Source organism: Tinamus guttatus, unplaced genomic scaffold, assembly GCF_059628265.1.
Source record: "Tinamus guttatus ecotype Peru unplaced genomic scaffold, ASM5962826v1 Tinamus_guttatus_pri_ptg000383l, whole genome shotgun sequence".
Lineage (NCBI taxonomy): Eukaryota > Metazoa > Chordata > Aves > Tinamiformes > Tinamidae > Tinamus > Tinamus guttatus.
The window spans coordinates 6262003-6274805 of record NW_028288917.1 but is presented as its reverse complement, the minus strand read 5'-3'; the positions used below and the strand labels follow the sequence as shown (position 1 = coordinate 6274805).

The 12803-nt window shown below is 39.3% G+C and overlaps 2 protein-coding genes across 2 annotated transcripts; one reads left to right on the top strand and one right to left on the bottom strand.

The window, feature by feature from the left end:
• The first annotated feature begins 578 nt into the window (after positions 1-578).
• Positions 579-5687, top strand: LOC104581181 (glutathione S-transferase). The gene is made up of 6 exons (XM_010228745.2): positions 579-704; positions 1823-1874; positions 2099-2231; positions 3144-3285; positions 4421-4552; positions 5327-5687. The coding sequence occupies exons 1-6, from the start codon at positions 618-620 to the stop codon at positions 5447-5449; spliced, it is 669 nt and encodes a 222-aa protein (XP_010227047.1). The 5' UTR covers positions 579-617; the 3' UTR covers positions 5450-5687.
• Positions 5688-7364: 1677 nt separating this feature from the next.
• Positions 7365-12513, bottom strand: TMEM14A (transmembrane protein 14A). Its single transcript, XM_010228743.2, has 4 exons — positions 12366-12513; positions 10742-10843; positions 8375-8462; positions 7365-7406 (listed from the first exon to the last, which is right to left on the bottom strand). Exons 1-4 carry the CDS (start codon positions 12439-12441, stop codon positions 7367-7369), a joined length of 306 nt encoding a protein of 101 aa, XP_010227045.2. The 5' UTR covers positions 12442-12513; the 3' UTR covers positions 7365-7366.
• Between the last annotated feature and the right edge of the window lie 290 nt (positions 12514-12803).

Sequence of the window (12803 nt, the reverse complement as noted above, 5' to 3'; positions counted from 1 at the left end):
ATTTTAGATACTGTTCCTGAAATCGGAAAGGATCTTGAAGTGGATTGACATCCTGTAAATGTATATACTGTGATGTGGCTAATGGTCAGAATAGAACTAGCTCAGTTGGGCCTAGTAAAATAAATGCTTAGTATATATTGTTGTAATAAGCCCTTATTCTGAAAACCACAGCAGTACAAAGCTCTGAAACTTCATAATGAGAGAGGTGTAGATGATATTTTTGCCTTGGTGTTTTTGTGAAACAAGAAATCTGATATCGTATGTTATCAAATCTGGTATGATGTGGATGCTGTCACCAAACTCAAAACCTACTGCACATTTTAACTAAGAAAACCCTACAGTTCTGCTTTGGTTGTAAGATTCCCATGACTTCTTAAAGCTGAGCTGATTTATCTATTTATTAAGATATGTATATGATCTAGCATGTTTATTATCTGTTGTCATATATCTCTTTGAAATTACTGCATGTTATCCTGGTAGCTTGTACTGTTTGTCACTGAATCTATAGGAGTCAAACTCAGATGTCTAAGTCTGGGTTGCCGCTCTCCTTTAAAACGTCAAAAAAACTCTTTAAAATCCTCTTCTTGAATTTATCAGGAAACAAGAACGCTGAAATCATGGCAGGGAAACCTAAGCTGCACTATACCAAAGGAAGGGGGAAGATGGAGTCAATTCGATGGCTGTTGGCAGCAGCTGGGGTTGAGGTTTGTACCTTTCTGTAAATTGATCAGATTAACCTGAGTGTTCTTTTGAGGAAGGTTTCCAAGTACATGTTGTGCTTAAGAGCTATGCACAGCAGCACGCACAGCATGTCTGGAGAGATGAGCACATCCCATGTGCAGAAGCAGAATGCCTTGAATTCAGTGATGCTCTGTTGCAAATTGTATTTTTTAGGAGATGTTCCAGCTGCTGTTCCAGCAACTTTTTTTTTTTTCTTTACAAAGAGGATCTTTGTTTTCAAAACATAGTTTCTACATATCAGGCTTAGATTGTTGCTACAGTCCCAAACTGTGCATCTCTTCAACTCACTGTGAATGGTCATTATTCAAAGACCCGTGTGTACCCCATGAAGAACTTCAGAATATTTTCTCTACACAAAATGCTTTTCATCCTTTTAGTCAGGATCTGATTGGGGCAATTCAGCAGAAATGCCCCCACACCAACAGAGCTACCCATATTAATTGAAAAGCCACCCTAAGGCAACTTAATTTCTATGTTTGGTTTTTGTTTAAATGTGGTACTTTCATTTCTCAGGAGCTACTTATCCTCCATAGAAAATGAAAGGCCTTTTTAGTGATGCTCACATGTAATAAATGTTGCTGAGGGAGAAGCTGCAGAGCACAAATGCTGCGGGAACCAAGATTGTGCCCTCATTCAAATGTCCTTTTATTTAAAAAGAATTAAAATACCAGCGAGGGAAGTAGGGAGATAAAAACAGCTGATGGCACATGAAATATTGAGAACATAATGAGTATGTTGAATACGAGTATATTGAGTGTGTACATATAAATATGCAGACTAACTGTTGTGTCCCAGTTGCACAGCACTGAAGTAGATGACTCATATCTGGTAATTGTTTTTGCAGGTGTGTAGACAGGATTTTATAATAAGGGATTTTTTTTTCCCCTGTAGGATGTTGCACGTTACGGTGGGGCCAGGTGAAGGTGTAATCCTGCATTATTTGCTAGAGTGGAGGTGTAGAATAGGAGTAGGGATCTCCAAATAGTCATGAGATGCAGTGGGAATGTCCTGTTTCTGACTTCCAGACTCCCTTCACCATTACGGTCAGCATGATGAAATGTTGTCTATCTCTGCTTTTCAGTTTGAGGAAGATTTTATAGAAACAAAGGAAGACTTGGAAAAATTACGCAATGGTGAGTTTGTAAATTGTCTCCCTAAAGGTAAATCTGAGTCAATATAACCAAAGCAGTACCTTATATGTCCTTTCAAGAGAAGATCTGAGAGACCTGGCTGCTTGTGCATGCTGCCGCTGCAACAGCTTTAGTCACTCAATTAGAAATGTTTTGGTATGTTATTAGCCCTTTTTATTTTCCTCCGATTTAGTGGTTTCAGTAGTTTGCTTCTGTTTCCTTCAAAGATGGCTCCCTGCTGTTTCAGCAAGTGCCCATGGTGGAGATCGACGGGATGAAGATGGTGCAGACCAGAGCCATCCTCGGCTACATTGCAGCGAAGCACAACCTCTACGGGAAGGACCTGAAGGAAAGAGCCTGGTACAGTAATAGTATACACCACCCTTGCTGCTTGATTTTTTTAACATTGCATGTAAAGGTGTGTGTGCATCTGCCAGTGCTCTGTCACCTCTTTAGTTTTTATCTTTAAGTTTTTGATTTAAATGTGAAGATTTTTTTCCTAGTTTATGAAAGATGAGGAAGAAATCTTCAGTAGCTTATTGCTACTGAAAAATAAACCAGTGTTACTTTGCTATGTATGCTGTGGGTACACACACCTGAGCCTGGCTTCCTCCCGTCATAATGAAAGAGCTCATACAAAAGCCAGAATTCTCATTCACTCATTGTACTCAGCAAAATAAAAATCATAGAAAAAATCAGCCAAGTCCCTGAGATAATTGACTGCAATTTGAGGTAAAGGGTTTGTTCCCGTGAACAAATTTACCAGAACATGTTTGCTAATGGGTAGGCAATTCAGCAGAGATAATATTACTGTGGACCAATATTATGGAGCAGCACATCTGAATTGGCAATTTGCAGTCATTTGCAGCCAGGAACCTTTCTTAATTAGGCATCAAATTCCACCCTTCCCAAGCAAATGGCATATACATACTTCTGTCCTCCAGCATAAATCAATATGAGAGCAGGAGAACGATATGAACTACAATTAAATTAGGCTCTCTTTAATTGATGTATTTAATATCCTGCTTTTTGCGCGGTCTGTGAATCTGTCTACAAAAATTCATGTTTTGAAAACACTGGCACTGGTTTTTCTTTCCCTTCCATCAAAAAGAAAGAATAAGAAAACTTTTTTTTTTTTTTTTTTTTTTTTTTTTGTATTCTGCATTGGCTAGTGAATATTTAGCTGCCTGATAACTTTAACACACTGTTTCAGTTAAATAGCCAGCATGGATTGTTCAAATAATAAATGTTAAATAAAAATATTTATTTCAGGATTGATATGTATGTGGAGGGAACAACTGACCTGATGGGAATGATCATGCCACTCCCTTTTCAAACAGCTGAAGTAAAAGAGAAGAACCTTGCCTTAATCATTGAACGTGCTAAAACCAGATACTTTCCTGTCTATGAAAAGGTGATCATTTATTTTCCAGTAGTGCTGGTAGTGGAAGTGGGTGATGGAGCCCCCATTCAGTGATGTGAAAAGGGCCACAAAATAACATCGGGCAGCTACTGATACAAGGCATCTCTGCTGACTCCAATAAGGCTTCTCACAGAGCAAATCCTACCTGTTAGAAGAAAAGGGATGGGCTCAGACTTTTAAACTGTAGTCTAGTGGTTCATAGCTGCTAGCATTTTGCATATGGGCACCATTTAAATACCCGTGCCAGCTTTCCAAACTCACTTGTCTATGTACTTCTGTTGTTCAACATTAAATACAACTGTGCTTTATAATCTGGACCTAATCAGGTGATTTTTCTCAAATCCATTGCTTACATATATTGTAATAATACCTAGAGACCTATACTGACCTTCTCTGAGTTGTTTTATTTAGGCATCTTTATGTGTGTGCAGAAAGACTCTGCAAGAAGGGCATATAGAGCTTAAGAATATAGAGCAGGTATTTATTGGCCAGCATGCACAAAAGAGATGGCATTCACCTAGTAAATCCCATACTAGGGGTATGTTCCCTACCCCCATAAGGCACATGAAGGGTCTTTACTGTCCAGGCAGCTATCAGGAGGGGAAGGGATGCTCTCTGCTGTTCCCTGCAACAAATTCCCAACGCTAGTGAATTATCGTTTCTACCAATTCTCTTTCTCTCTCTCTCTTTTTTAAATTTGCCCTCTAACATTTTAGAATTTTTCATATTGGCATTTTTCTTCTTGAACTGAGCTAGCAGTGATTGTTACCTTGACAATCCTGCTTGTGTGTTGTAATTTTACCTTCCTCACCTTGCGTGACTGTAGTGCACAGACTTTATCAGAGTTTTCTCATGCCCTCGCAGTCTGCTCAGAAGTCTGTGCCAAGGTTACACAGCTTTGCTGTTCCGCAGCCAAGCTGGCTCCTGGCCTGCGGCCTTGGCTCACAGGCAGCTTAAGTCCTAGGAGGGAGCTGGGAAGAAGTTACAGAGGGGACCAAAAGAGAAGTAGAGTTACACAACCAAAACCATCATGGAATCTCCTCGTGGGAACTAAGGATCTGCAATGGAATCGCTGCACAGAATTATTATGCCACATATGACTTCTTATATGGTTTATATTTTGTAGGCCTTAAAAGACCATGGACATGACTATCTTGTTGGCAACAAATTAAGCTGGGCTGACATCCAGCTGCTGGAAGCCATTTTAATGGCAGAAGAATGTCAGGCTGATATACTTTCTGCATTCCCTCTGCTACAGGTAATCATAACAATTTTACTGAGTAGCTTTGACAGCTTATTGATGTTTAAATCCTTTCCATCACTGTAGGGTGTCAGTGGCAGCCCCCTCACCTCTGTCTGTTGACTCTAACAGCCTCAGCGCACCCATCGGGTGCTGCCTGCAGCGCTCCAGGGGGTTCCCTCTCCATCCTTCCTTCAGCTCTCATTCCCTGCTGGCAGGAATTCCCTTACCAGCTCTACCAGCTTCATCCTTAACTGCTACTTGCAGGCCTTCAAACAGGCCAGTGAGTACCAGGAGGGGAAGTCTGGGGCGTCTGCTCTCCACAAGCCCTTTCCTTCTGGTTTTGTTAACAAAATCCCATTCTGAAGAATTCACATGTAAGAGCTGCCAGTTTCTTTTCTCTTGCTTCTGTGGTGCTTTACACTGAGATATTTGTAGCCATACTTCTCTTTAGCCTCAGTGTATTCTGGCTATCTGGATTGAGGCTGTGATTTTTCTTCTCCCACCTTTATCAGATGAATCTTTTGCTTTTTAATATTAAAATTCTCCCATACCATCTGTGAAGCCAGGGTAATTTTATAGCACCAGTACCATAAATCTAGATCTTCCAGAGACTGATATATTATTCAGAGTGGAAGATGCAGGTTGCCAAGCTGCACATAAGTAGCAGCAAACTTGCTTTATGTGCTAATGTAAGCCTGAGAAGGGAAAATCCAAGGCAGCTGACTTTTAAGCTGTAAAGGATGGCATATAATTTCCTTACACTCATAGTTTTATTGTTTCTTCTTACAGGCTTTTAAGGGAAGGATAAGCAACATTCCAACAATTAAAAAATTCTTGCAGCCTGGCAGCCAGAGGAAACCGCCAACAGATGAAAAGTCTGTCGCACGTGTGAGGGCAATATTCAATTTCTAACCCGGGGTGGCTGCTGAAGATCATGCAGCTGCAGTGTATTAGCTGAGCTGGGTCTCACAGGTGTGAGCTGCACACGTACTCCGAAGCTTGCTTCGCATAGCTGGTCACAGGAAAGTCTCTGCAGCAAAATATACTATTTGATGAAAAGGATGATTACTGTAGCTGAGCTGTAGCTGTTGATTTCAGAAAATAGTATTTTATCAAGCAGATATATGAAATAAAACATGCTGATAACTTTGCGCTTGTTTAGTTACAGTGTTTGCGTGGCAGGGTAAAATGTTGCAGCTCTAGCTGTGGGAGTACTGAGAAAGCTCTCTGCCAGCCTCCCTCCCCCTGCAGCCCGAGAGGCACTATGTAGAAAAGAGAGAGTCATTTAAATTCAGAACTACAATCTCTGCTGGCCACACTTGGTCTCCCTGACTCCAAATTCACAATTGCTCCCTGTCTTCCCCTGCCTCCATCTCCCTGCTGTGTTTCATTGCTGTCTTCATACTTAAAAAAGCAAGTGCTTCCCGCCCCCCTCGACTCATGATCCCTGTAAGTTTATGGACAGAAGAATCCATGTGTTTTAATCACTGAATAAACCTTTGGACTAATCTCTCAACAATGGTTTTGTTCACTAGGGCATCAAAGAACATGTATTTAATTAGCTTGATGTGTTTTTCATCCACTGAAAGCACTGAGCACTTGGAAAGCGCTTTCATCCACTGAGCCTCCTCCCTCACTTTTCCTTTCTCTGCTTAGCTAGATGGAAAATTCTATTTGGTTATATTTGATTTAGTAAGTAAGCTCTACCAAGGAATGTTTTTTTCCTCTCTTTTCTCTCTTAAGTTGTTGCTGTTTCCTTCATACACTGATGCACTCATTTTAAAGTATGGACACAGAGACCATGGTAGATGTACTCAAGAGACTGCCTCCAAAATCAGGCCCTCTATTTTAAAATAAACAAACAGAAAAGCACCTAATGCTCCTAGTCTTCAATAGGGCACTCACCTAAATTTAGCCTCTTACAGACTTGGCTGCATAACCCTGCACACAACAACATAACTTCAACCAAGCTTTCAGCCCCAGGAGCTTTTCTATGCAGACTGTCATCACAGCAGTCCCCGAATAGTTAACAGCCAAATAGTCCTCTTTGTTTATGAGGAGGACTTGAGCAAAAGGATCTGTTTCAGCTCCCAGCTGCACGCCTGCTAGAGAGGGTTGAGCCACAGAGTTTAGTTATTTGTGAAAGACAGTGAACCCTCCTCAGATGTTACTCTTATCAGTGCAAATTTGTGGCATGGTGCATGTTTGAACAGTAACAAGCATAGAGCAAATGACCACTCTCTGCAAACAATGCTAAGACAAACATTATAATTTATTATTCTGGACACTGATTACAGTTTTTACATTTAGACCAGTGGAAGAAGATAGCTGGGTTTGAAAGGAACGTCTGTTTTCCAGTGCAACAGAGTACAGGCACATGCCTTTACTGAGAAGTATGTGATGTTCTTAATAGAATCAATTACTTAATCTCACAAGCTACAAAAGTAATGTTCAACATAACGTCTCTTCACATAATGATATAGCTACATATATTTTTCAACGAAAAATACAGCGTACTTAACTTCTTGAGGTGCTCTGCACCTCTGAGAACAATCCGTCTTACAAGTAAAGGTCCCTTGAGTTAACAGACAGCTTGCAGGGAAGTAGATCAAAATATATCATCAACAAAACTTTTTTTTTTTTTTAAAGCGGGCAAATATCTGCAGATGCCAAAAACTATATTTCACATACAGATCTTTGACAGAAAAGATAAATGCAAAAAAGACTTGTGTTCAAACTTATCTTTTGAGAGTTTTGAGTGTGGAAAGCCTGGCTGTTTTCCAGGTGGGCATGACAGTCATACTTCAGTTCTTAAGCTGCTGACTTCTCCTACAGCAGCATAAAAACAAGTCTCAAAATCATCAAAAGACTGTGGGAAAAAAAGGACAAAAGATATAATTATGGTTGCGCATGAACAGAAATAGTGAAAGTCATCTCTGAGTAACAGCACATTCATAAATATTTGACTCTAGAGCTTCTAGTAAACAATCCTTTAAAACATATCTAAATCTACAGCTTCAGTGTTCACTGAAACACATCAGTCTAAGAGATCTGTAACGAAAAAACATTTTCCAATTTAAGTCCCAATTCTTAACTTTTGCATCTAGACACCTTTTATCCATCCTTTCCCTCCCTTTATTTGCCGAGAGTAAAATAATAAATTGCTACACTCAATCTGGAGACATCTGAACAGAAGTCATTATTCCTTCAGAAGAAGGAGTTTTGACTTATAATTGAAAAATGTTTTGAGCTAGGAACTCGGAGAGAAAAAAAAAAGCCTGGACTTCTACATTTTAGTAACAACATAATAAGTACAGAAAATCATATTTTTCAGACTGCCAAAATAAACATCAAATATAAAGCAGTGAGATGGGTTAGTAACATCATAATTTGCAACCATACTGACAAAGTTCTTAGGTCAGGTAAAAATTTCCAGCTTTCAAAGGTGCTGAGCTTCCAGCAGTTTGCACTTTTATGCAACACTTTTAAATCAAAAGGCTTGGATTTTGTTGGTGGTGGTATTTTTGTTTTTGGATGGCCATTTTGTAGGAAATTAGTTAACTAACTTTCTGGATACATGCTTGAAATCACTGAGCCTTACCTCAGGTTCCTCCAAGAGTGTAATCAATATGCATCAATAACTGAATTACTGACACCTCCTCTCTTTGCTGAGAAAGTCAATTGAGATTAGATGTATCTTTCCAAACTTGCCCCATTTAAACCACACAACTGCTTAATGGTAACAACTTCCACCAACACTGACTTGAATTAGATGTGGAGGGGCAGCTATCTGAAAATTCAGTGAAATCTTTGCATTAAGATCTTCTATATGTTTACCTCAGGCATGCTACTAGTCCGGCTGGCATTAATTTCTTGGACCTCTTGAACCTCATTCCCATTATAATGGTCAAAAGAAAAGCTGAAACTGTAAAAGACAATTCAATATATTTACGTTCCCCCCCTTTCCCTGTGGATTATTCAGGAACATGATTACTTATCAAAGCTCTGCAAAATAAATTGCTACATTTGCTATGAAATGTAATTTAACAAAATATTAAATCAAAGAAACTGGTCTATGAAACATTCTTGCCTTTCCAAAATACACTACTGTGGTTTCTTTCAGCTGCAAGTAACATTTCCAGGTGCAGCAGAATAGGCAAATGCTATTCCACGGACAGCAAGTAAGTTTGTCAGGCTGTGATTTATGTTCCCCTGTACCTACATTCGCAGGGGCTTCCTCCAATGCAGCAGGCAGGACACTCATCCTAATCCCAACATGTAAACTGAGCTACAGGAATATGGCTCATAAATCCCATCACCCTACATCATTGCAGCAGCTTTTTTTATTTTAAGGAACTAATGCATCCAACTTTATCTAAGCCTTTATTTTTAAATGTTAGCCCCTCCTTACTCTCCCCTTATTATAGGGTGGTTAAATCACCTTGCTAACTCTTCTCAAACTTCACTGCCCATTTTTGTGGGCAGTGCCATGCTCACCATTGTCAAGAATTAGTTTCTTTTCACACTCATCCTGACACCGTAAAACGACCACTGGCAGCTAGAAGCCTTCTACAAAGAGAGCAGCTGAGCATGGGCGTTCACTGAAGATATCCTGTAAAAATCTATTATGCTCCATTATCCATTGCTCTTATTTTCTGCTCCCATAATCTGATCCCCTCAGGAATGTCTGAAAGGCAGACTTCCACCACATATGTTTGTCTACAACCCTGAACGTACATATGCAGTTAATTAAAAGCTAAATAGCTTATCTAATCTGTAACATTTCCCCTCCTCCCCCTTTACTGATTTCAGGCTTTTCAAAGATGTCAGAGATCATTTTTTAAACATTCAACTTTGAGACGCTGATCTGATTTTCAGGAGTGCTTGATATTCACTGCTTCACCTGCAATGGGTCAATTCAATAAATCAAGTTTCAGATGCATCAGGCTGCAGTATCAATATTGCTGCATATGAAAGTCTGAATTTTTACAGCTAATCAATCACATTAAATTATTCAAGAAAATGCAGAGTTAGCTTCAGGGGAAGTGTGAAAATGCAAGGAAAAAAAGTAAGGAATTATGCTTTAGCATTTGTGTGCCACATATTCTTTGTATACAGGACAAATTATGAGAACCCTACTATCAAGGTGCTCTACTAAAACATTACCTGCATTACTGCAGGATATTCTTGAGTATGTGGTAGATACTGCAGATAACTATGGAAACACACAACAATGTCAATATTTTAGTGTATCTGATATCCACAAGCAGATTAACAGAAGTTTTATAGTAGTCATTTCAAAATCAGGGAATTGGGAAACTTGCAACTTTTACCTATTTTTAAATTATTTTTTACTTATTTTTAAAATTCTCTTCTGCAAATTGTGCATCTGAGTTAATCATTTAATTAACCCATAAAAGTACAATACTGTATGGTGCTTAAAAGCATGTTACTTTGAAAGATTCTAAATTCCCACATACAAGGCAGTCTTTACTGCAAAAGAGCTGGATTTTCTTCAGCAGTGAGATAATGAATCTGAGCAAAGGCATGATTGCCAAAGTGGATTACACAATTTTAGGCTACCCAGTGGTAGATTAGGTATGCCATAACCACCTTTACTAAAAGAACTCAGCTGGTAAAAATGCATTCTGACAATTCAAAGCAGTCAACATTTTTTTGAGAGTGAAGAAGATTTTTATAACTGCGGCTGATAAAACATGCCTATTATTCCATAGCTCAGATCATGCATTTCCTGCCAACAAAGGAAAAAGCTAAGGCAAAATATTTGCTTCACTGGGAGCTGAGAATACTCTGCATCACGCAAGACTGGATTTCTTAAGAGCTTTACCTGACAAATTACATTCTAATCTGTAGATCTTTCTGGTACTTTTCCTAATCTCTCAACTGGATTTCGCAATGTATAGGGTGTTACAAAACCAGCTAACAAAAAGAGGCACTGCCAGGTGGTAGCACACACCTGCTGGGCTTGTATCAATGACCTGCCTTATCTTGCAAACAAGTCTACATTTAAGCTCTCAATTTTTGCAGGCTAAGCTGAAATGAGGTTATCACAAGTGCCTTACTCTATTTAAAAAATAACATTTAAACTGAAGCATGATGGTTATGCTCAAATTTAACACAAAACAGACTTTGAAACACATTTCAGGCAACTGCCTTTTCCTTTTGATGTAGCAAAAAACTTACATAATGATATCTTCACGTTTCTTGGATCACGTGTTACACAGTAAGCACCATAACCAGCCACAGAACCAAATGTGAGACCAGCAGCTAAAGAGATTTTACTACCTGACAAAAAAAAAAAAAAAAAGTTCACAAATTATTTATCAGTACAGCATCTTTAAGATAGAGCTATCTCCATACAGTACTATCTTAATATTTTGAAAATAGAACTGATTTTGCCATGGGCAGCCAACCTGACAAATGTGAACAGGAAGGTAATGTTTCTTTAATCACTCTTGGCCACTCTCTTGCATGACTTTACCAGCAAAATCCATTCAAGAAAAGGGAGATGATGGAGATCTAGTAAGACTTGCCACTTGGGAATAAAAACTTCCAAGCACAAACCTGAACTAGGGTATTTGCTCTACCACATACACTATTAAAAGCATTTTCACAATCTTTCTAGGCTACCACTGTTGATTTTTACTCTACCTTATAGCATTTGGGAGTCTCTAAAGACCTGGAAGAAAACTCAAAATGTGTCAATCTATATAAAAGGTAAATTGGACAACACAGGTAGCCATAAGGCTTGCAATTCAACTTCAATCTGAGAAAAATAAACGTCATCACTGATATCACACTTAGTTAATCAATAAAAAATTTAAAAAGAATTGAAGTTAGATGACATCTATGATGAAAAAAAAACTTTTTAGACTATAACTTGGCATCTTTCCATACTATTACAAAATTGTTTCCTAAAATCCACAACTTCAATAATACACTTAAGTTTCTGAATAGGCATTTGACCTGCTACTCTAAGGTAAACCTATAGAATCACAATGTTACCTGAAGCAGATGTTATCTGGACTAAAACAGATCTCCTAATTACTATAAATGAAGAATCCAGACCCTTACGTGTCATTTACCTCTCAGTCCTATACTACTTAATATTTTTTAAATTGAGAACACAAAAGAAAACATACATCATCACTATTAAAATCCTAATTTCCCACAAAGATGGATGGATTTAAACAGTTAAGGAGAGACTAATGTGTTAGTCAGTGAGTGTAACTGGTTACAAATATATATATATATATATACACATATCAAATCTTTCAGGAAAAACCTGTTAAGAAGGCAGAACACCCTATACAGGGAAAGAGGGACCCTGAATCTGAGGAATCACAACGGATAATCAAGCAGATGCCAGATCCAGGGCAATGGTGAGCAGTGGGAATGCACAGCCACTTTGGGGGGCTTGCAGCGTTTCTGGCATGCCTAGAACTCAAGCTCACTTATGCTTGATACGAGCGCGACCTCTGCTGGGCTCTGCGCTCACTGTTGGCACTCCCCGCTCATCTGGGCATCATAGAGAAGCATAACTTTGTGTATTTGTAATACAAATATACAGTAATGTAACAGTCGCCTTTGGCCCTGAAACCAAACTCAATCAGTTAAATTAACAGAAGAAAAAAAAGTGACTGCTTCTGCTTAAGGTGACACAAGTAATCCCATGTGACTCAGCTCATTTATACTGGTGCAGACAAACTTAAGAACGATCATGTTCAGCGCAGCAAAATTTTCATCTCTTTTGCTTCAGGCCTTTTTCAAATGCTTTGCTTCCAAAACCCAGCACCCTAGTATCTACCTCTACGAGTGTATCCCATAACACCTCCAACAGCCAGTAGGGCAGCATACGCAAAACCAATCCAGTCAACAGCCATGGTCCCGAACCTGGAAAAGAAAAACACATTGCAACTAGAGACAAACAAGTTCTTCCTGTTAAAAAAAATGCAAACAAACCAAATATTTATTCCATTTTTAGAGTGTTCTTAATAATACACTGCCCTAAGTCATGTTTAATTACTGCGTCGCAACATTCTAATGGTTAAAATGACTCCTTTCCATGAAAGTGTCGCCCTTCCACGAGCCCTTCGTCTCGCCAGGCGTGCAGTTCCCGGACAGAGGTCTGCAGCCTGACGCCAGAGCACGGGCCACAGCACGTGCTGCAGGGCTGGCCATGGGCGTGCGACAGGAGCTCCAAGTAGATGCGCGAGCACCTCATCCCGCCCGCGCCCGTGCTCCT